Source organism: Onychostoma macrolepis, chromosome 18 (genome assembly GCF_012432095.1).
Source record: "Onychostoma macrolepis isolate SWU-2019 chromosome 18, ASM1243209v1, whole genome shotgun sequence".
Taxonomy (NCBI): Eukaryota; Metazoa; Chordata; class Actinopteri; order Cypriniformes; family Cyprinidae; genus Onychostoma; species Onychostoma macrolepis.
Genome location: NC_081172.1, coordinates 28,794,499 through 28,818,515, shown reverse-complemented (window position 1 = coordinate 28,818,515; position 24,017 = coordinate 28,794,499). Strand labels below are relative to the sequence as shown.

The following is a 24,017-nucleotide window of genomic DNA, read 5'->3' as shown; positions in this document are numbered from 1 at the left end:
CAAATAAGAAATTTGCTTCAAAGATAAAATTAAATGAATTGCTATTTACAACATTGAAATAAAAATGTAAAACCTGTTCAAATACTACAAATCATGAAAATAATTGGGAATCGTGTAAAAAATTACAAATAAATTAAAAACAGTGCACATTTCATTTATCTATTAAAACATTGATGTGGGTTTGCTCATAAAGGACCAGAAATTGGTCAACTTTTTCGTCAGGTGTCTTTATTAATGTTATGATGTCATTACGTTGCTGTCTTGCCGCCAGCCAATCGCTGCATTGCTGATCGTGGTTTCGAGTATCGATACATCTGCCCTTTTCAAGGAACACGAGAACGCGCAGTAATCTTAGACAATTTAACCCAGATATCTTAATCTAATACGCAAATTCGTTTGAAGAACCCAATTAGCCAGAGATCAGTTATCAGGATTAGAAGATCCGGCATCTTTCAAATAATTTCAGATGCATTAAGCGACCAGGTGAGGGAAGAACTTGTAGTGTCATCAGCTGGGTTCGGTCCTACAGTCGAGGGCAGAGCAGAGGCGTTTCGGGATGGCTTTGGTGTCAGATCCCCGGGGCCTAAACATCTGTTAGCTTTCGTTCTCTTCTGCGCAGGGTTGACCTCTAATTGGGAAGCTTCTTTTGACAATACAGATGAGCCTCTTGTTTTATAAAGAAAAGAAAACCAAGAGAAGTTTAATGCAAAACATGTCCAGGTTATGTTTAACCCAATAAATCTAAAGAAAAAAAAAGCATAAAGGAAATGAAGTCTTTTTAGGACCCTTAGGATTGTGGCATTATTGTTAACAACAGCTGAATGAACTGAATACCTGTATTCGAATGTATTGAAATTTCATGACTCAAGAGCACATTAGTCAAAACTGTGTCAATCGGAGGAAAGTTTCCTTTTTTACTTTCTTTAATACTTCCTTGCATGCCCTTAATTTCACCCTCTTGAGTCACATGTTTTCTTGCACTTCAGCATGCTGGCTTTAAGTGGAGCTGGTACCCAAGCTGGTGTCTTTTTGGTTGTAGCCTCAATTTCCCTCGGCTCTTCAGGTACAATGTGTGCTGTCTAATAAAAGATCTGCCCTTGTTAGCACAGACTTTAACCTTTCCACTCTTGGATCCTGTTAAGGGCCCTTCCTCTCTGTAAGGTTTTAATTTAACAGTGTGTTACTGTGAATACAGCAGTCGGCGTGTTGGTTTGTTCATTATATCTCTCTCATGCATATGAGTTCTATAGACAGATTCAAGTATTATATGAGAGAATGGGGCTTTTTAAAGATTTTGTGTCAAAAGTAAATTTTCCAGGTTTTGTATGAAAGGTTCAAACATCTAGTTTGAAGCAGTCCCTTGTGTAAATATCAAACCGTATTCTGTTTTAGCTAAATTACATTGATCTATGTGTTTGAAACCAACAAACAAAACTAAAGCTAGTACTGAAAACACATTTCAGTAATTCAGATTTGACTCAAAACCCTGTACTTGCAGCTTTCGTGAGAAATCTTCACAGTCTTGCAGATTATCACGTTACATTATTATTATTATTATTATTATTATTATCTCTACTGCTGTACCCTAAATTCAATAAACTGTACTAAACCTTCTACAGTATTTGTGCAAAATACTGTTTAAAGTACAAAAGTTTGTTGGGAGTATCTCCAACTAAAAGTGTATTAGAGAGATTTCTTTTAGCTATTGATTATTCCTTAATTAGGTGTTGATTTAATGTTCATCTTATTATTCCAATTAAAATAACAATAATCATTGTATTTTTCGTGTAAAATGACTAGGCGTATTTTTGACCTGGAAGAACATTATTAATAAAAAGCAAAGAGAAGAGCTTTTGATTAATGATCGGTATTTATGCACACTCTGGCATTTTGTGCAAACATTTGTTTGTTTTTTTAAGAACAAGTGCAATAGAAAAATAATAGCGACAATATAGGCTAATTTAACAACTAAAATAGAGTAGGAATATTTGTCAATAATGTCAGTTTGAACGAACTAAGAAACAAAAACATATTCACAGTAATTCTAATAATTCACTGTATTGATTCTTCAAATCATTTCCGTTCTTAAGCGAATGTTATTTTTTAACTCTTACATATTTTTTAATTGAACCGCGCAAAAATTCATTAGACAACTGATGATATTTGACAATATTTTTTTATTCAAATATCAAACTATTTAAGCACTACAATGCTGTAACTTCATGTACTTTATCCAAAAGCTTGAACGGGAGCGAGCCGGGCTGTTTATTTGAGTAATAAAGGCTCGACGCCGGCGTGGCTGTTTATCAATGGTGGGCTATCAGTGAACATGAATGGGGAGTTAGAGATGAATGGAGACTAGCTGCTGTGAATTCTGTCATGGCGTATAGAGCTGTATGGGAGCTGTCCAAGGTACTGAGGCGTTATCCATCGCTGATCTACACTAGATCAACCGAGTTTGTGCACTTATCACTGTGTTATTAGGCTATTGATCATTTGCTATGTGTAAACATTTCTCTCACTAACATTAGCAGCCACTCTCTGTTCAGTTTTGACTCTGGTGTCTGTTTATGCACATGGCCATTTATAGAAGCAAATCGCTCTGAATGTCCTGGCAGCCACAAAACTGGACCGATGCGACTCCCACTCGGGGACACAGTGTCCATCCACGAGTGTGTTTAATATGAGTGTGTGAGAACTGCTGTAGACAGGTAGAGAGAGAGAGAGAGAGAGAAACAGGGAGGGAGTGATTGAGAGAGAGAGAGAGAGAGGAAGCGAGGGAGGGAGGGAGAGAGCGAGCGAGAGAGGGAGGACGGTGATGATGATGATGCTGCCGGTGGAAAATGGCTGCTGCATCCTCGAGCCCATCCGAAACCCTATGAAGGTGGACAGAGAAAGACAAGAAAATGAGAGCAACGAGCGCAAGGAGTGAGTGAAAGAGAGACCGTGTGCGTGCGTATGTGAGCGAGAGTGTGAGGACGCGCGCGCGCGTGTGTGTGTGTGTGAGTGTGAGAACGCGCGCGCGCGCGCGAGTGTGTGTGTTCGGTAAGAAGGGGAATAAAAAAGACGAGAGACCGGGGGGCAGCCAGCTCGAAGCGGCGGGCAACACCGAGCCATGGAGGGCGAGTAAGTCCATGCATTTTTATTTGAGCAGAACAGACTGATTGATTTGCAGCACCTCTAATGGACTGTAAGATGCTCATAAACACTATTACGCAGCTATGGCTATCAACACTGTACACCATATTCTCCATATACAGCCAACATTTGATGAATAACGCCAGTGAACGGGCCTCGGCTGAAGTGCACTAACGTACATAAAACGCCTTCAATGCCGCGTGAAAGACGAACGGGGAGCAGTAAGAGACGGCTTTTTGTCTCGAAGATGATGATGGTGTGTGTGTGTGTGTGTGTGTGTGTGTGTGTGTGGAGGCTCCACGTATAACCACCAAATACATCCGTGAATTATAAACGTGTCTTTCCAAATCGACGGAATATGGCGAGTTTTCTGGCGTCGGGAACACACTGGTGGGATGGAGGCGGAGAGGGATGCTTTTATCAACGCGTCTCGAGTTTCATTATGATTTTTTAAGCCAAACTTTATGAATGAAATGTGATTTTTCTCTCACCCCCCTCCTCCTCTTCCTCTTCATGTCTCCCCCTCCCCCCAGCGCTTCTCTTCTTCTTCTTCTTGTGCATATCCTCCTTTCACCCACTCATCTGCCCATTGAATTGGCCGTGCTTTAGCATATATGTGGTTTTATCCATTCATAAAACAGCGGGATGAACGAATGAGTGCGCGTGAACGCGTGTCGATACGGTGCTGCAATGGCTTATAATAACTGATGCCGTTTAATAACACAAACGGGGCTCTGAATCAAAATGGATGTGATTTCATAGCGCTTATTGTAATGGAGCTTGTCGGACTGGAAAACCGCTATGAGGGCCTTGTATGGCGAATGGGCGCGTTCATTGATACATCTCAACTCTTCATCTCCCACCATCTCCCTCATCATCTCCACACATTTCATTCCCCTCAGGCCATTCATTTATTTACGATTTCCTTCTTTGTGCTACTCCCCCATATGGAGCCATTATGCTCTTTGTTGTTTTATGTCGGTTTCATTGTAAGCGCGGAACGACTGTATTAAAGACTTTTCTACAGAAATGAGCGATGGCTGGAAACGCTTGTTCCGTACGTGTGCGCGCTGAAAGTGTGATTAGATTTTCCTCGCCCACGTGACCGTCCATTAAAAAAAATCGCGCTGTTTGCTCTCATTGTTATAATCGCGCTTCACTGTTTATATATTCCCTGTAGTTTAGGGAATACACAAAACGCACGTGACGTTGTGATTTAAAATCATTCAGTGCATTTAACACAATAAACCAGTCCTTGCAACCATGCCACACAATCTTGAATCATTCAAAATTATATTAAAGGGCGATTTTTGGAATACCAAGCATAAAACGTCCCTGTTACCTGACAGATATCACTAAAATGGGCGTCTTGGCAAATCACACCTGTCTCTGTCATGGCAGAACTAGTGGGGGGTGCGGCCCGCCCTTTTCTAGCGAATCAGAAACGTTCTCAGCCTGTCAGTCCTTTGCGAGTTCGGGGCGGAGTTTTGGAAAGGGGGCATATTCATTGGCTAAATCTGGCGAATGGATGTTGCCAAAAAGGGTGAAATCAATTGCACCTTTAACGTCAGCATAAAAATAACCACATTTACTTATTTACTATTGTGGTACACATGAATTCAAATGTCTTAGTAATATTTTAACAAATAACTTGCTCCGCCTCTGAAATGACTCTTCATTTGGACTAACATCATCATCATCATGGCGTGGGCAGGGAAAAGAGCAAAACATGTTTCATCCAGTCCCCTCCAGTCACGTGTCTGCTGCTAGCTGTGACCATCACATCAACCATATTGTAGCAAAAGACTGTGAGGTGTGTTTCCCTCCCAAAACCCCCATCTCCAGACTAACCTAACATTTGGCTTGAACTGGCTGGCTTTAAGTTTTCAACATAAAGGCATTTCACTACTAACTACTTCCAATATTTCAGTCAACATGAAATCAAAACTGATCTTTACTTTTTTTAATGCGTGTTCTCTGATGGCTAGTTCATAAGTGCATGCTGTTTCTATTAATAAAATCTTTCTTTTTTTTACAGATGTAACTTGCTCATTTATCTGAAACACCCTTTCTTTTCATGATGCTTTAATGTCCACTTTTCATGATCTAATAAACTTCAAATGGATAAAATCCAATGTCACCTTTATTCTCACTGAATATTCAGTTTCACTCGGAAATATGTCCAGAAAGATTACAGAAGCAAAACTGTTTATGAACGTCATCATTTCAGTGGATATTGCAGGCCGATAACAGTACTTCCTTACACATCTTCACACTGCATCTCTGTGTCTTTTCCCTATTAATGGTCAGTTACCTTCATTTTGAGGCTATTTTAATATTTTATACCGATGGTTGTATTTTCTTCTTTAATTGCCTATGTCTCAAAGTCTGTGTTTGTGCGTGTGGGTGTGTGTGTGTGTGTTTGCGCTCAGCTGGCTAGTGCACTCACTGCTTTCACTTCCCTAACAGTGTGCGTGTCCGAGCGGTGGTGATGACACGTGACGATTCTAGCGGTGGCTGGGTGCCCCTTGGAGGTGGCGGCCTCAGTCATGTGATCATATGTAAGGGGCGGAGCTCTGAAGGTCGTGGGCGGAGAGAGTACGTCATACGTGGAGAACGGCTACGCGATCGAGCAGTGAGTGTGTGCGTGTGTGTTCATGCCTGTCTTTGAGTGCACTGATGTTCCCTCAGCCTGACAGTCCTGGTAGTTCTGGTAATCTGGTAGTTGCCCTCATGAATGGCCCGCGAGTGACCCGCCTCTCTCTTTTTTCGTGCAGCCTGTGCTGGAATGCGCCATTCAAAAGGGTCTGGTCTACAACAAGGTGAACCCCATCTTCCATCACTGGCGTGTGGAGGAGAGGAAGTTTGGTCTGACCTTCCAGAGTCCAGCTGACGCCATCTCCTTCGAGAGGGGGCTTCAAAGTGTCCTTGAAAAGCTGGACAGAGGTACAGAAGCAGCAAAAGATAGTGAACAGGAAGCTGGAGTGAAAGGATTTAATGTAGTTTTGAGGTTTAAAGCTGAATAACCCTGTTGTTCTTGCCTCTAAATGTACTAGTACAGTGAAGAAGACGATGCCATGCAAGGATATTGCTAATGTGAACTCCTATTTTTAATCTTGAAATGTATTTATGATAAACCAGAATCTATTTTTTAATACTTCCCTGCAGGATCTGACTCGCCATCCTCCTCGACACCTGAAGAGGGAGACACTGAGGATGACGGTCAAGCAGTGAGTGTTTTTATCAAATCAAAGTGCTTCACAGTATCTGGTTCATCTTTGTGTCTGTCTGAGAATTACTTTGTGCCTAGATACTCATGAAGTCGTGATGCACATTGAAGTCAAAAAATCTAAACTGACTTGTCTGATTCACTGGTGCATGTCATTCCAAAGAAAATTGTCTTTGTAATCATCAAAACTAATCAAAATGTAATAACTTGCTTTGCCATTTCCTGTCTAAAATCTTGACAATAATTTAGTTTCTTTTTTTGAATACTATTCAAATGAAGTCAAAGCAGAATTAGCGAATGACTCATTCATAAAACTAGAAAATCCAAACTAGACATTTACACCTTCTATCCTCCATCTTGTTGCGTAAGCATGAGGTGGTTCTGCATGTTTGATGACTTGCAGTCTGTCTCAGTCTCATACAGGGAGTGAGTCGTCATCCAACAGCAGAAAAGAGATGCTGCCCAAACCCATTACCATTGTGACCAGTGAGTCCTCCTCCACCTGTTTTGTGCGCTCCACCGAGGAGTTTGCGTATGGGACAGGGCACGCCTGCACGACGCAGACCCCGGCCCAGGTAAAGGATTCACATTGCTTGAAAGTTGATTCTGGTATGTCCGTCAATGCCGTGTCCATGTGTCCAAAAAGGGAAAAATAGTTTAAAACAAACATGTACTCTTTGTATTCATGTGGTTTTGAAAAAACTTTTATACAATTTTCAAGAAATGGTGTAGATCAATGGGGAAAATGTCATGTGGTTCAACCATCAATATAAAGCAATAAAATTTGAATACATATGAATGTATTCATTTAATAATTATATACAAAAAGCTTTTAAATAAATAAATATATATAATTTTAAGATAATTTTTTATTTTATTTTTCATAAATATCATGAATTTTTAATTAATATTAAGTTTGTTGGGAGTCGCACCATATGACATTTTACAAGCAGGATGACCAACAAGCTTGATTTTTTTCATTTGTTGGACAAAAGTTTTTCAAATGAGAGCAATTTCATTCAAATAAGCAGTGACGCAATTTTGCTAAAAATACTACGCAAGGTTTTCTTTTCAAGAATTTCATCTTTTTTGAGGGGTTTTTGCTTCATAAGGCTTTAAGGCATAAGGCACTTTTGGATAAAAGTGGGTAGCACTTTATTTTACGGTACTGTTCTGCATGTACATACTATGTACTTATTATAACAATTAAAATAACTGCGTAACAACTAGGTACTAACCCTGAACCTACCCCTAAACCTAACCTTAACCCATGTAGTTACTTCATACTACCCAGTTCTTTTTTACACTGTAAGTGCATGTAGTGTAGAATAAAGTGTAACCTAAAGGGGGCTGACAGATTCATAGAAAAGATGTACCTTTTGAAAAGGTGACAGCTTTTTAGGGTGTATTCACCCCTGTCTTGTTTGGTTCAACTGAATCGAGCTCAAGTTCGGCACACATGTGACTTTAGCACACATGTGTTTTTGTTTAGGGTGTATTCACACCAGGAAAGTCCGCTAGTTCACTTGTTTTGGTCCAGACCAAATACAATGTTGATTTTTTATTTTTATTTTTTTGGTGTGGTTTGCTTTCACACTGCCCTTTTTGCAAGTGAATCATAAATTATAATCCATTCATTGGTTCATCCATTCATCCGTACCAGAGTTCTCTTGGAACCGGACCGAGACCACCTCTTCAGCCGGGTCTCGGTATGGTTGTTTGGTCCGCACCCGAGTGCAATTGCTGTATTCACACCTGCCCAAAAGATCCGCACCAAGGGGGGAAACGAACTTGAGCTCGATTCAACTGAACCAAACAAGACAGGTGTGAATACACCCTTACAATTTTTGGTTCACTTGCAAAATGGGCAGTGTGAAAGCGAACCACACCAAACAAAAAACAAACAAAAAAAACAACAACAAAAAAAAAATCGACATTGTACTTGATCTGGACCAAACCAAGTGAACTAGTGGACTTTCCTGGTGTGAATACACCTATCCATGTATGAATGAAGTGCATGTTTATTGTATTTTTGAATAAATTAATTGATCCAGACTTAAAAAACGAGCATCATGTCACTGCCTCTCCAGCATTATATTCAACCCTCGCTCTTCTCTCACCGCAGATCCACACCCGACCTGCCCAGCACCAGCTCACCCAAGTTACCGCCGTTTTGAACCCTCCGGCGCCCCCTCCGCCTCCTCCAGCTCCCCCGACCCCCCCCATAGTGCCCCCTGCCTCCTCCCCCCTCTCTCCACTCTCGCCCACCATCTCCCTGCTGGAGGAAGGGGACCTCCGCAGCCTCGACCCCTGCAAGGACCTGTGGGGTACGCGCGGCTACGAGGACTACCGCCGTGCCGGTGCTACACGGACCAAGGTGGGCGGGCTGACGGGGGGCGTGGTGGTGGGCGGTGCCCAGGACAAGTCGGAGCTTTGCGTGGTGCGCTTCGAGAAGGAACTGGCCGGTGTGGGCACCACGGGCTGTGAGGTCACCGTCATGCTGGACACCAAAGGCTCTCAGCTCAACTCTTCGCCCACCTGCATGCCCAACGCCGTGCCGGGAGTGCCGTCGGCCAGCGGCTCCCCGCAGGAGACGGGCAAAAGCTCGCCCTCGCCCTCGCCCTGCTGCATCCACACCTCGCTCGCCACGCCCCGCTCTCGGACTCGCAAGCGAGGGGCCGGCGGAGGGGAAGCCATCTCGCCCGACGACGACAGCTCATGTCCGCAGGGCTCCTCCTCCTGTTCGTCGCGCTGCGTGTACTGCCGCTCCGTCTTCAGCGCCTCCGAGAACGGACGGGGCCGCTGCCGGGACGCTCCTGATCCGGCGCTACACTGCCTGCGCCAGTGGACGTGTGTGTGGTGCGCGGAGAGCCTGCTCTACCACTGCATGTCGGACTCCGAGGGCGAGTTCTGGGAGCCGTGCTCGTGCGAGGACTCGATGGGCGGCCGGCCGCACACGCTGTGCTGCGCCCGCTGGATGGTGCTGTTGGCGCTGTCTCTTTTCGTGCCCTGCATGTGCTGCTACCTGCCCCTGCGCGCATGCCTGCGCTGTGGGGAGAGATGCGGCTGCTGCGGAGGAAAGCACAAGGCCGTGCGATGAGGCCTGACCGGGGGGAGGGCGTGTGGGCGGGGCTTATTGTGACGGGACGGGAGCACAAAAACGTTGTCGTCGTTCGAGGAACAGCCGTAGAGCCAGATCTCCTACATAAACCTTCACGATAATATCCCCTCGCCCCCTCCGAGGCCGTCTGCTGCATTCCGCTCTTTCTATTCTCTGCTCGGACCCTTCACGCTCGTACCGGCGGTGGGTGCATGGGTTCGGGGAGATCGCTCTCTGATTTGCTGGTCGTTGGGGTCAGGGGTCGTCTCCGGGAGGTGGGGAATGAATGGGGATCAGTGACGTGTAAACAATTGTTAGTTTTTTTTTTCTCTTGGGTTTTATTTTTTATTTAATTATGGAGAAAATATGAGATGAAAAATGTTTATAGCTATGGTTATCAGACCTTTTTTTGAGTATCTAATTTTACTTGAACTATTGAAAGATATTTTTTTGCAATTGATTTAACGAATACACTCCCCTTGTACCTCTAAGTTACTGAGTTTTACCTCAAAGTCCAGAGGAGAGCAAGGCAGATAGACTTATTTCGGGGACTGTGTGCTGTGGTGAGGTTTTGTATATGGTCTTTGCGGTAGGTTTTTCACGCACGTTCAGCCACAACATATTTGTGAAGGAGAACATGTTGATGTCGTATCACTTTTAGTTGTTTGAGAACAGGGAACGTGAACGGTCTGATCGAGGGCAGTTTCACCAAAACCACCACTTTCACCACATACATGCTCATTCTTCTGTCAAGAGAGTATAGTTGTATTGAACTTGCCAGCAACCAAGAATGTTGCCTATATTTGAAGTACAGACCAAAAACGTGGAGATAATCTAGACGTGAATCTGCCGAACATTTGCACAGCAAATGTGAACCGAGGCCTTGAAATGTAGTTGTACACGCCACCAAAAATACAGTGCAATTAGTTATTAGTAAGAAGTAAAGAATAAAAGAGCAAAGGCTTGTTGTGTGTGACACAACATTTTAACTTTATCTGTCCATATGGCAACAAGAGAAGTACTCAATTGTTAACTATAACGAGTTACAGCGCACCTCACGTGTGCTTTTGGGCCGTCGCACCGTGTCCTAAACAGAGCAACGAAGTGACAGGACATTTTGTCTGGGTAGCCCCGCCCACAGTGAAATCCCATTGGCTGGCTGTGACTGTGTTACAGTATAGAATTTTGTTTTCACTGTGGACGGGCAAATGACATGACACTGAAAACTTCGTTGCAAGAATTTAAACCAATCAGTTCAAACACTGCCTGGCATAACTGTTTGGACCTCAAAGTGTTAAGAAACATTGCTTTAAATATCTCGAAGCTGCTATTTCAACTCCCCTACACTTGTCTTACCTCGCTGCTAGTAATGAGGAGTTAGGGATTCACAGCCCTGTAGTCAATGTTTGAGTTAGGAAGACAACGCCTCTAAATTATGATATCTATGATGGGGAAGAACTAACGTCCAAACTCCAAGAGGTTTCTCCATCAATGTTGTATTAACTGCTCATTAGAGTCACTTTAAAAGAAAAGGGTTTTACAGCAAGATGAACCACTGGACCATTCGATCTACACACATGCATTGTATTTCATTGTCCATCTGGACTCATTTCAGTCCATTTTCGAAGACGTGAAACATTCTCTCTCACTCACACACACACACACACTCACTCTTTATGGGCAGAATATTAGACATGAGTAGAGAAACACAAAAAGACCCAAAAATAGCACTGGAAAAAAGAGAACTTTGCGAGATGAGACCACCCTTGAGGGCCCTAGTCATACATCCTATTAATAAATGTGCCTTTTGATTTATTTAACCAATAACCTATAATTTCTAAGTAACGACGTACCTAAATACTCATTTTCTTTTCCAGGTTGTTTATTTCTGCCAATGTGCATATTTTAATATGTATGTGTCTATTAGTTTGAAAAGTAATCAATGGAAAATATTACCTGTTTATATATTTATTGAGATATTTATTCTAATTCTTTATTTATTTTTGGAGACGGGTTTTTATTTTCTGTGCTGTCTTACTTCTCTGACTTTGTGCCAATTTGCTGCTTTGAGGTGTTACATATCGTGGGTTTGTATCATTAATTAAACCCTAACTCTATATTTTAATGAAAAAAGTTTGCACTCTGAATCGTGTTTACATGTGTTTATGTACTCTAATTGTGGGACGGCATCATTCAGCATTCACTCATAACCACAATATCAGTCTGGTGTATTAGAGCACAAGACAGCAATAGTGCATTGTGCTCCATTCAAACATCCAGTTGGAATAGGCCAAATTTCATGAAGAAATGTCTAGGTCATATTTCTCCCTATTTTCAAAGGAAACACCTAAGAATTTATATTTTGCATAAAGAAAAGTAAATTAATATTTTCAGGACAATAATCCCCCAAAAAACAAAACAAAATTCTGTGCAGACAATATTTTCAATATCAATAAAAATGAAATTAAAATCTGTGTATTATTATATTTAACAAACACTACTTATATACTCATGTAATTTAAATAATTGCATTATTAATTTGTATTATAGTGGTCCAAATTACAGACTACAGAGAACTGGGAGGAGGATGTGCTTGGTTGTCACGAAAATAATGTTAAAAAAAAAAAAAAATCTTGAAATAAGAGCCAGACGATTTCTGACAGTTGTGTTTGATATACATTCAATAATCACTCTGACCACTAGGCGGAGCCAATTTCCACCACGCACATTCTTGATTGTCCACAAGGGGGCGCCTCAGTCAGTGTAATGCAATTCCAGGACCCAATTAAACTCAATTAAAAGCAAGTAGCAGAATTACATCAAGAGAGTTTTCACATTTATTTAACAATGTAATATAAATACAGAAGAGCTGGATGGACAGAAAAGGTCTTAAAGTGTGAGCATGTACCCATGTGTGAGCTCAGGACAAGTGCTGGCGCTTGTGTTTTAGGATCTCCGTCGAGGTGAGAGTCAGGTCTTTATTACAGATGTCACAATGATAGACCCTAGTCAGACCCGATGAAGATGATGAGGACGCTTGTACACTTTCAGACTCTGAAAACAAAGAGAAACATTTACTGTGCAGAACTAAGTTAAGTTAAGTCGTGTCGTATTGTCAAGTATGGTGACCCATACTCGAAATGGTGCTCTGCATTTAACCCATCCAAGTGCACACACACAGCAGTGAGTAGTGAACAAGTGCACACACACACAGTGAACACACACCCGGAGCAGTGGGCAGCTCCCTTAGGGGTTCGGTGCCTTGCTCAAGGGCACCTAAGTCATGGTGTCAAAGGTGGAGAGAGTGCTGTTCATTCACAATCCCCACCTTCAATTCCTGCCGGCGCGAGAATCGAACCAGCAACCTTCAGGTTACCAGCCATTAGGCCACGACTACCCCCTGATTAGTAACTAACTGATTAGTGACATTCAAATCTAGAGCATTTACAGAATTAATATTGAAAATAGACATGAGAAGAGTTAAATATAATTTTGTATTAGAAACAAAATATAAAAATATTATGATAGTTATAATAGTAATAATATACTATTTTTTTTATTTATACTTTGAATAATTTTTCATTTTAGATTTCCCATTTTTAACTTATGCAAATTTTGTAATATATAGCTGATATTTGTATCTGCCAAAATCATTTTTGTGAATACTGAGCAAACATTTTGTTTTTTACATTTATTTATTTCACCTATTTATGCATGTCTCATTTCCCATAATTAAATAACATACTGGGATGATGCATTTTTGTAAGCCAAAACATGCAAATGAGTTAGCATTTTTTCACTTCTGATTTGATCGTCCTTCAGTCAGTGGGTTTTTAGCTAAATGCCTGAAATAAGGTGGTGAACACAAGCTCAAGATATCTTAATGTCATTAAGCAGTAATACCACCTTGTCATTTCTCAAAGGTTTCACTTGTCTTGAAAAAGGCAGTTGCTAACTAGAGTCTAAATGGGACTACAAAGGCTGTCGGAGACATTAAACATCATAGCATCACTTTCACAGCTTCATTGTGTTTATAATCGTGGTTTTGCAAACTATTCTTCAGAGAAAATGTTTTTTGAATAAAGACTAAAAGAGTTGGAAGCTTAATGGTGGTGACGTTGAAGTCATGTGACTGTGATGTAGTTCATTTAAAGCCTATATTTAGGTTTTCACTTATTCAGGCTTCAAAATTCATCAAAGTTGTGTTCATGGAAATAATAATATTGGGTTTTTGTTGAGGGAACCAGGGTAACGCTAACTTCCAGGCTGGCCTACAAAAATACATCATCACTGCACTGCTCTATAGTAAGACATCCAAGCATATTCTGAGCCTTTACAGTGAAAAGACAAACCACAAAAGCTGATTTATAAGAACACAATCCTGCTTCCTGCCGCTCACCTTCCTCAGACTGCTGTTCTTCCAGCGGCCTGCAGGTGGCCTCGTGTTGCATGCGCTCCAAAGGCGTCAGGGGCATGTAAAGGTCACAGTGAGGGCAGCTCCAAAAACTGCGTAAACATTCACTGTACAAGTCCTTAGAGTCCTACACGACACACATTAAAAAAAAAAACATAGGAAGTGGTGCTATTAGAGCGCTGTAAGAAAGGGCTTTTAAGCACATCCTGTTTGAGGAAGAGCACTTACACACAGACAGTTGTAGGTAAAGTAGCTGCACAAACGCAGGCCTCCTTTAATGGGATCTGGTTCGGTTTTCATGCCAGGAAACAGAGAGCCGAAAGCCGAAGCGGAAGACAGATCGGGATCCAGTTGCGGTCCGATGTACAGGTTCTGAGACTGCAGCGCTGTCAGACGCCTCAGACTGTAACTAACCTATGAGAGAAAGTCATTTTCATGTGCGTTTGATCAAGATTGATAGTACAGATGCATTATTATGTTTGCCTCGTTACCTCGGTGTATAACAGAAACCGCACCAGTCCCTCACAGAGCTTATCCAGTTCTCTGCGGGACACTTTGGGCCCCGCTGCCCCGAGTCCGGCGGAGGATCCCGGGCCGCCCTGTGCGATCTGAGCCTGAAGCTGCCTCTCCCATTCACCCCGCAGACTGAGGACCGAGGAGAGCACCTTCAGCGCAGCGTCTCCGTCAGTCAAGCCCAGCTCCAGCCAGCCGTCCACCACCATCCGCGTGCAGTCAGCGTTACTGTCCACAGAGCTGGCCACCAGCAGCAGAGCCTGTGACCGAGAAGAGCGTCCGAGACCAAGAAAAAGCAAAAAGTCTTAGCAACATATACTACCGTTCAAAAGTGTTTTTAAAAGAAGTCTCTTAATCTCAGCAAGGCTGCATTTATTTGATCAAAAACATAGTATAACATATATATAAAAAATATTTTAATATATAATTTATTGCAGAGTTATAGTTTACTAAACCTAAAACCATAAAAATCATTTTCGTTGCCTGAAATAAAATAAACTAACTGAAATAAAACCAAATATAAAAACCCTTCAACTTGTTTTATTTCAGCTAGTTGCCAAAGCAAAGTTTCTTATATTCATGTAGTTTAACTTGATTTTCTAAGATAAAAATGAATAAATAAACTATATAGATTGCTTTATATATATTTTTTTCGAAACCACAATGCATTTCTTCAGGCTTATTTGATGAATAGAAAAGCGTTTATTTGAAAAAGAAATCTTTTGTAATGCTATAATGCTTTACTGTCAATTTTTGATTTGCTAAATTGCTGAATAAAAGTATTAATTTCTTTTCAAAATCCTACTTACCCCAAACTTTTGTGTACTTTGTTTTTCTTGTTTGTTTTGAAAACTATTATAGCTAAATTTAATGGCTCTAAAATTGTAATGTTGTGTAGCCATTGAGTTTTCTCACATCTTGAATATATGTAAGCGTAAAAATTTTTATTTTTAAAATGTTTTAAATAAATTATTTTTAAAATGTTACTTTTTTAATTTATTTTTTTTATTATTTCAGAAATATCATTAAGCTTATTGGGGACTTTTTTATAACATGAACCAACCCTGCCTTGTCTTTAAAAGGTCAAATGGTCTGATATGTTAAGAGATGTATTGACTTTCACACAGTCATGAGGGTCTGCAGGGGTCCTCTCTATCTATTTTGTATAAAAATAAAATGTTGGCAACTTGTGAATTCAGTACGTTTCTTGGTTCAAACGGTAAACAGGGGGTTCTATTTTCTCAGCTGTCACTGACCTGTAGTGCTGGAACCCGTAAACAGTTAGAGATGTAAGGCTTGTTTGTTTCTAGCAGAGTAACGAAAGCCAGTAACTGATGCCTGTTGCTCTGGCCTTTATCAGCACCTACAGAGAGAGGATGTAAGAGGACAACAGTGAAACGGAGGACATAGTCCATCATGATTCCTGTCCCGTTACAAAGAGGAGCATGTACCAAACTCGCTGGCCTCGTGCTCGGGGACATGCAGAACTTCAGGGTCACTGGCAAACACACTGGTTGGGTGGATCACAACGCCTTGTTTATTACGTGTGTGGAACACCTAACACACAAACACAAAAGAATGTTAGCTGTCCAAAGCTGCCTGATATTACTGTGTATACACGTGAAGCCGTTACCTGCTCTGAGTCTTTGCGGGTTGCGTTGTGCTCATCTGGCATGGCCAGCTGTGGGTAAAGGCCGCGGCACAGCACCAGTTTGAGCAGAGCCTGCTGCCGCGATGACAGATCTGCACTGGCGTATGCAGCGTCCTGCAGCTCATTCACATTGTGACGCAATTTGAACTTGACTTCCTGTAAGAGCCAGATAACCAAGGATTAGGGTCATATTCATATTAGGGTTCTCCTGGGTCACATTTCATTTTAAAATCAAAGGATGCAAAATAAATACAATTTTTCAAAAATAAAATAAAGCCTATTTTTGACTCTAGGATCACCAAGGCTGCATTTATTTGATCAAAAATACAGTAAAAAGAGTAATATTGTGAAATATGATTACAATTTTAAATATTTTCTAATTTAATATAGTTTAAAACGTAATTTAATCATTTTCAGCATCATTACTCTAGTCTTCAGTGTCACATGATCCTTCAGAAATTATTCTCATTAGCTGATTTGGTGCTCAGCAAACATTTCTTATAATCAATGTTGGAAACAGTTTTGAAAAACACAGTTCTTAATTTTTATGTGGAAATCACGATACATTTTTACAGGATTCTTTGATAAACAGAAAATTCAAAAGAACGGAATTGATTTAAAATAGAAATCTTTAACCATCACTTTGACCAATTTAATGCATCCTTGTTGAATAAAATAATTAGAATAATAAATAATAAGAAATTTAACTCAATATTATTGTATATTAAACTGAAGGGTCAGTTAAGTCAAAAATAAACATCCTCATGTCAAACCTCATGTTGTTATATACCAAATAGTTTTGGTTTCCATTGACATTTTATTCTTTGTCCGTTCAGTGGAAGTCAATGCGAATCAAAACTGTTTAGTTACCAACATTCTTCAAAATATCTTTTTTTTTATGTTCCAAAGAAGAAAGAAAGTATACATGTTTGGAACAACATGAGGGTGAGTAAATGATGACAAAATGTTCATTTTTGGGTGGACTGTCTCTTTAAGAATTGAATTCAGTAAACTGTTGATTCTAGATGCGCTGTCTCTTTTCTTTTCGCCTTATGCTATTAAATCTAAATCAGCTGAGGCACCTGTATGTCCACAGTCTGTTTAGCATCATCTCTTCTCTTCTTGCTCGATCCTGCTCCCTCATCATCAGACCCAGACAGGGCGTCTCCGTCCAGTCCTTCCTCCAGGCGCAGAACTTTCCTTTTGGTGCTCTCCTGGAGCTCATGGTCTCGTTTCAGCTGGTGGAGCTTCTGTCTCTCCGTAAGTCTCTCTCTGCGCCGGGCTCGGTCCTGCGGCTCTGTCCTGCCGCCCGTATTTGCCTCCAGCAGACCGTGAGTCCGCAGCAGCTCCTGTAAGAACCAGATGACACTGTCAAGGTCAGTCACATGGGCAAACGCAGCTGACGCTGTTAGAAAGTCACAGAGGAAACCGTTGATATAGAGCCGCTGACTTTGAACTGTCGTCTGAGGTTGACCATCTCGTAAAGCCTCTGTTCCTCCAGCCCTCTCCTCCTGCACCACTTTCTGGAGCCACTTCCTCTGTCTGCTTTCACCTGTTGTCATTGGATATATTAATATTATTAGACAATATGGTTATTTTAAGTTACCTTTGACGTCATCTAACACTCACTTAAAGTTAAACTCTAAAACAGTAATAATCACTAGTAATAACACAGTTATATTTGGCAAATCTCAAAATGAATATCTATTTACTATACATGATCATTGTGGTATCTAAGTTCAATTGGTTATAAGTTCAGTTATAACACTGTCTATGAAGACTTTACATATAATGCATTATAAAGGTAGGGAGCAAAAGGACTAAAAGTATGGAAGCCCATTTCTTCCATGAAAAAAAAAAAAAAAAAAAGAAGGTAATTGTGACTTTTAATCTTACAATTCTGACTTTATTCCTTGTAATTCTTCATTTTAAATCTTGCAATTTTGATTTAACATCTCAGAATTATCAGCTTTATACCTCACAATTTTAAGAAATCTTTTTTGTCAGAATTGCACAATTGTCATAGCTCTTGCTATAAGTATATTTACTTAGACAAAATTAATTCCCAATTAACCTCACAATTTATATATATATATACATATGATAATCCCTTGCAATTCTTTTTTTTTTTCCTCTGAATTTTGAGTTTTATATATCTATTATGGGGTGCCTAACGTTGTGGATTAAAGGATCTGTCTGTATCATGATGCATACAGTAAATGCACATTTCATTCAAGACATATTTTGGTACATTCCATTTCATATTAATATTAATAGTAATAGTATTAATAGTACAATTTTCTTCACAAATTTTATTTTGATACTTTGTTGCTACTTTATTGAATATTGATTGAGCAACATAATTATTGTACAAAGAAATACACAAAAACAGGCAGAGAGGCCGAAAGACTGACCTGCACCCAGGCATTAAAGGTGTTCATCAGAGTGACGGGGTCGCCCTGGTTGCTGTTCAGGGGCTGGCGAGTGGTGGAGCAGTCAGGGTTGTGCTGAGCACTGCGCAGAAACGGAGACTGGACACTCAGCGCAGCGGCAACCGTCAGCACCGGCTCCACCAGCTTAAAGACTGAACCCAAAACAAGCATTTTTCCTGGACAAACACAGGTAGGAGCATTTACAATGCCATTAATACATTAGCAAGCTCAACTAACCACACAAAACAGCAACTAAGGGTTCTTTACCAATGACCACATCCACAGGCAGTTGAGCCAGCAGCCTGCCAATGGAGGTGAGCTCCCCGTGTTCATCTAGCGCACCCTGTTCTTTCAGATACGTCACTCCAGTCTGAATACTAGAAGCGGGAGGAGGGTCTATGAAGACAAAAGTGCGAGGGTCACCCAGACCCATGCTCTTCATCTGCAGAAACATCATTTGAAACATGTCTTAGTCCAGTGTCTCACTTAGTTTTTATATTTATCTGTTAAAATTATGCCCCTTGACACCATGACTTCTTTATACAATAGCACTTTTTAAAAAATATATATTTTCATGAAACCAAAGATTTGTTTCCCCAAATGTGAGAGGGCACCTGTAGGATGAGGGAGTCTAGTGCCACCCTGTGGATCTCAGGAACAGGATATGGGGCGAAGGCGTTGTAATCAGATTCAGAGTAGAGTCGGTAACACACTCCCGGTCCAGTTCTGCCTGCTCGTCCCTTCCTCTGTTCAGAACTGGCCCTGCTGATCCAGAACTCCTGCAGCCTCTGCATCTTGGCCTTTGGATCAAAACTCATCTCTTTCACCTTTCCTATTGAGAAACATTAGTGATGTTTCAACATTAAGAAAGGACGATGATATATAAAAGTTGGTGGCAGGCTCTGATAAAGTCTTAGAATTTTAAATAATAAACTATTGTGCTCATAAGTTTACATATCCCTTGCAGAATATGCAAATGTGTTAATAATTTTAACAAAATAAGAGAGGTCATGAAAATTGCATGTTATTTTTTATTTGGTACTGTCCTGAATAAGCTATTTCACATAACAGATGTTTATGTATACTCCACAAGAAAAAATAATGAATGAAATAAAAATGACCCCGTTCAAAAGTTTACATACCCTTGAATCTTAATACTTGTGTCGTTTCCTGGATGATCCACATTTTGTGATAGTTGTTCATGAGTCCTGCGTTAGTCCTGAGCAGTTCAACTGCCTGCTGTTCTTCAGAAAACCCCCCCAGCTGCTGCACATTCTTTGGTTTTCCAGCATCTTCTGCATATTTGAACCTTTTCCAAAAGTGACTGTATGATTTTGAGATCCATCTTTTCACACTGAGGACAACTGAGGGACTCATATGCAACTATTACAGAAGGTTCAAATGCTCACTGATGCTCCAGAAGGAAAAACCATGCACTAAGAGTCAGGAGGTGAAAACTTTTGAACAGAATGGAGATGTGCACATTTTTCTTATTTTGCCTAAATATCATGTTTTTTCATTTAGTACTGCCCTTCAGAGGCTACAGAAGATAGTTACATGTTTCTCAGAAGACAAAAGAAGTTACATTTACCCTGATCTTCAAATTCAAAAAGTTTTCACCTCCTGGCTCTTAGTGCATGGTTTTTCCTTCTGGAGCATCAGTCAGCATTTGAACCTTCTGTAATGGTTGCATATGAGTCCCTCAGTTGTCCTCAGTGTGAAAAGATGGATCTCAAAATCATACAGTCACTTTTGGAAAAGGTTCAAATATGCAGAAGATGCTGGAAAACCAAAGAATGTGCAGCAGCTGGGGGGGTTTTCTGAAGAACAGCAGGCAGTTGAACTGCTCAGGACTAACGCAGGACTCATGAACAACTATCACAAAATGTGGATCATCCAGGAAACGACACAAGTATTAAGATTCAAGGGTATGTAAACTTTTGAACGGGGTCATTTTTATTTCATTCATTATTTTTTCTCGTGGAGTATACATAAACATCTGTTATGTGAAATAGCTTATTCAGGACAGTACTAAATAAAAAATAACATGCAATTTTCATGACCTCTCTTATTTTGTTAAAATTAAAATTATATATATATCTTTTTTTTTACTTTAAAATTATAAAATATTAAATACATATAGTTATGATATAATATAGTATATATAGAAACTAGGAAAATAATAATAAATAATAAATAACAACACGTACCTGAATCAACCACAAAGCGCACTCCATCTATTGTAACTGAGGTCTCAGCAATATTGGTAGAAATTATGCACTTTCTCACACCCGGGGGTGCAATGTCAAACACCTGGAGGTCAAAGTTCACACATAGAGAAATGATTTAAAACTAATATACTGCCATAGTTTATATACCATTCAAATGTTTGGGGTCAGTAAGACTTTTTTAATGTTTTTGAAAGAAGTCTCTTATGCTCACCAAAGCAAAACATTTATGAAGTAAGGCAGCGAAAAAAAATTGTGGAATATTATAACAATTTAAAATAACCTTTTTTCTATTTTAACATATTTTTGAAATGTAGCTTATTTCTGTGATGGCAAAACACTAAAAAATTTTTAGCATCATTACTCGAGTTAAGATAAGTGGAAATAAGAATCACCAATCAAAAGCTAATAAAAAAAACAACAACAAAAACATCTAGTGCATAAAGAGCATGACGAATCCAGCTTCTCACTGTCCTGAATGAACCTGCTGTAGTGCAGATGTACCTTATCCTGCTGGGCCAGTGAGAGTGTGCTGTGCAGAGGAAGGACGATCCAGCGCTGAGTGTGTGTGGCGTATGTCTGACAGGCCTCCTGGATGGTGGAGATCTCAGCCACTCCGCTGAGGAACAGCAGCAGGTCTCCTCTCTCCTCCGGCGGGTAGCGCTGGTCAATACCCTGCAGCACACGCAGGTACGGCCGCGGGTCCAGTTTCTCAGAGCGGGACACCTGCTCTTCAGGAGGAATGGGCTGGTAGATCACCTACACACACAAGCACAGGAGAAACTTACACTGCAATTCATTCACAAAAAACAAACCTATGAAGCCTGTATTGAGAGCTCACCTGAATGGGGAAGAGTCTGCCTGGCACCTGCAGAACAGGTGCGTTGTCGAAATAGCTGGAGAAGAGTTTGATGTTGATGGTGGCCGACATGAGGACCAGCCGCAGGTCTGGGCGCAGGGGCAGAAGGGAACGCAGCACTCCCAGCAGGAAGTCACAGTGCAGGTGTCTCTCATGCACCTCGTCCACGATCAGCACCTGGTACTGGCCCAGGGAATCGTCCCGCTGGATCTGCCGGAGCAGGAGACCCTCGGTCAGGAACAGCAGTTTGGTAGCTGTGGTGCGGCTGGTCTCAAAGCGGATCTGGTACCCAACCTGAAGACAGAACGTACAAGACATTATGTTTTTCCAGCTCATTTTCAAAGAGTTTTCTCTGCTGTGATTTTTTAACTCTGTCCGTTTGCATTTTGTATGAATTTTCTTGTCATATATTGCAATATAGAAAAATCATATAATTCATATTTTATATTAACCACTTTTCTTTGTATAGTGATTCTGTTAATGATTATAGCTACAGTTATATTAATTAATAATTGTATGTATATATATATATATATATATATATATATATATATATATATATATATATATATATACACACACACACATACATGTATATATGTGTGTGTGTGTGTGTGTATATATATATATATATATATATATATATATATTAACTAGTTCCACTTAGTATTTTTGTTATTATAAGCCTACACATAAGCATATATAATTATACTATATTGGTAAAATGATCAAATGAGTATTGTTTATATACACTACCAGTCAAAAGTTAAGGAGCAGTGAGATTTTTCATTTTTAATGTTTTTTTAAAGAGTTCTCTTCTGCTCACCAAGCCTGAATTTATTTGATCCAAAAAAGTAATATTGTGAAATATTTTTACTATTTAAAATAATTTTTTTTATTTGAATTAACTTTCAAATGTAATTTATTCCTGTGATCAAAGCTACATTTTCAGCATAATTACTCCAGTCTTCAGTGTCACATGCTGATTTGCGGTTCAAGAAACATTTTTTTATTATTATTATTATTATGTTCTTTAAGTTTTACTGTTCAAAAACTTTTGACTGGTAGTGTATGTATATATATTATATAATTGGTTTACAATTATTAAAAGAAATAATAACTGTAAACCTTAAATATAAAAAATATATCAATAGAATTATAATCTAAAATTATGAAATTAACATTATTTTTTAACTATTCTCATTAACTGGAATAGTATTTCTGTTAATAATAATTATATTATTATTATTATTATTATAATTAGCCATAAAACAAATTATATGCAAAAAGAAAATGAAGCCTGTTAACATTTAAGAATTTCTGCATTCGCTCCAATAACAGTTATGTACATTTTAATACCTAATTCTTATTTACATAATGAAAATCATCCTGTACTAAAACTATAGATTTTTTTTCATCTGAAATGCAAATATTATTTGTTTATTTGTTGTAAAAATAATGTACTAAATGGTAAAGATCTTTGTACCTTGGAGCCGTACTGGTTGAGGCTCTCAAAGCTGACTCTCTTGGCCAGTGAGATGCAGGCAATGCGGCGTGGTTGAGTACAGGCTATGTGGTTAAACCCTGATGCCAGCAGATACTGGGGCACCTGTGTGGACTTTCCACACCCCGTGTCTCCAGCCACCACCACCGCAGGATGAGTCCTCACCAACTCCACTATCCTGTCCCGGTACTGGAAGATAGGGAGGCTCTTCTGCTCCTTACTCAACTTGGAAAGCTTGCTGAAGCTCTGCTTCTGGTTGAAGTCTAGGAAATGGAGGAGGGCAAGACGACAGTCTGTGATCTCCTGCCTGCCAGCACCAGAGGGGTCCCTGCGCCTCTTCTGCTCAGATCCTCCCAGGCGCTCCTCTATGTCTTTGGAGCACACTGAGATGTTGATCCTGTACCTGGCATCATAGTCCTTTGGAAGCCCCAGATCTCCAGATCCAGACTTCTTCCTGGCTTTCCCCTCGTGTGACTCCTGCCTGCTGGATTTGGCTGCTGACATCTCTCGCTTGGCTTTGAATCTCTGGAAGCGCTCAAAGAAGCTCCAGAACTCCTTGTGTTCGGCGCTGCCCGTCTGGATGTAGTCATGCTTGCGGAAAAACACCTCGTCCAGCTGGGCTCGACACCGAGGACTGTCCCAGTCCCAGCTCCGACTGTCCTCTCGCTGATGGGACATCTTTAACCACAGACAATGCGATTCACAGGCATGAAGTGTTCCGAGTTTACAACGCACAGCTGTCCAATTATCTCACATTAATTTCGCATTGCCATTGTTAATATGTATAGTGGACTTTTCTCAGGTATTGTAAAACCCATTTGAGGCTATATTTTTGTCATATTTACGCTTCTTGAAAAGGTGCAATACCGGAGCGTTAACTTGAAGGGACCGTTTGTGGTCCGTCTGTGTTTACAGTCCGGATATCGCGCGTGTCAATACACAACAGTTC

General features: G+C 40.4%; 2 protein-coding genes across 4 annotated transcripts; one reads left to right on the top strand and one right to left on the bottom strand.

The window, feature by feature from the left end:
- The first annotated feature begins 2,697 nt into the window (after nucleotides 1-2,697).
- Nucleotides 2,698-12,141, top strand: spred3 (sprouty related EVH1 domain containing 3). 3 transcript variants are annotated; one of them, XM_058751691.1, is made up of 6 exons: nucleotides 2,698-2,928; nucleotides 5,608-5,773; nucleotides 5,916-6,084; nucleotides 6,307-6,368; nucleotides 6,781-6,942; nucleotides 8,493-12,141. In XM_058751691.1, the coding sequence occupies exons 1-6, from the start codon at nucleotides 2,819-2,821 to the stop codon at nucleotides 9,465-9,467; spliced, it is 1,644 nt and encodes a 547-aa protein (XP_058607674.1). In that variant the 5' UTR covers nucleotides 2,698-2,818; the 3' UTR covers nucleotides 9,468-12,141. The 3 variants fall into 3 exon arrangements, with proteins under 3 accessions (XP_058607674.1, XP_058607675.1, XP_058607676.1); XM_058751692.1 differs by having other exon boundaries at nucleotides 2,798-3,126; XM_058751693.1 differs by lacking the exons at nucleotides 2,698-2,928; nucleotides 5,608-5,773 and having other exon boundaries at nucleotides 5,947-6,084; nucleotides 6,771-6,942.
- A 140-nt stretch (nucleotides 12,142-12,281) lies between these two features.
- Nucleotides 12,282-24,011, bottom strand: dhx34 (DEAH (Asp-Glu-Ala-His) box polypeptide 34). Its single transcript, XM_058751678.1, has 16 exons — nucleotides 23,051-24,011; nucleotides 21,547-21,858; nucleotides 21,210-21,464; nucleotides 20,688-20,790; nucleotides 19,092-19,309; nucleotides 18,745-18,919; nucleotides 18,460-18,653; nucleotides 17,496-17,597; nucleotides 17,128-17,394; nucleotides 16,028-16,201; nucleotides 15,846-15,951; nucleotides 15,651-15,757; nucleotides 14,373-14,654; nucleotides 14,110-14,295; nucleotides 13,867-14,008; nucleotides 12,282-12,521 (listed from the first exon to the last, which is right to left on the bottom strand). Exons 1-16 carry the CDS (start codon nucleotides 23,744-23,746, stop codon nucleotides 12,388-12,390), a joined length of 3,453 nt encoding a protein of 1,150 aa, XP_058607661.1. The 5' UTR covers nucleotides 23,747-24,011; the 3' UTR covers nucleotides 12,282-12,387.
- Between the last annotated feature and the right edge of the window lie 6 nt (nucleotides 24,012-24,017).

Coding starts and splice junctions, on each gene's coding strand:
- dhx34 (XM_058751678.1), bottom strand. CDS start 23,746: ATGTCCCATCAGCGAGAGGACAGTCGGAGCTGGGACTGGGACAGTCCT. Junction 19,310..20,687: donor GCGCTTTGTGGTTGATTCAG/GTACGTGTTGTT, acceptor GTTTCTCAATAG/GAAAGGTGAAAGAGATGAGT. Junction 14,655..15,650: donor TACGGGTTCCAGCACTACAG/GTCAGTGACAGC, acceptor TCTCGGTCACAG/GCTCTGCTGCTGGTGGCCAG.
- spred3 (XM_058751691.1), top strand. CDS start 2,819: ATGATGATGATGCTGCCGGTGGAAAATGGCTGCTGCATCCTCGAGCCC. Junction 5,774..5,915: donor AACGGCTACGCGATCGAGCA/GTGAGTGTGTGC, acceptor TTTTTCGTGCAG/CCTGTGCTGGAATGCGCCAT. Junction 6,369..6,780: donor CTGAGGATGACGGTCAAGCA/GTGAGTGTTTTT, acceptor AGTCTGTCTCAG/TCTCATACAGGGAGTGAGTC.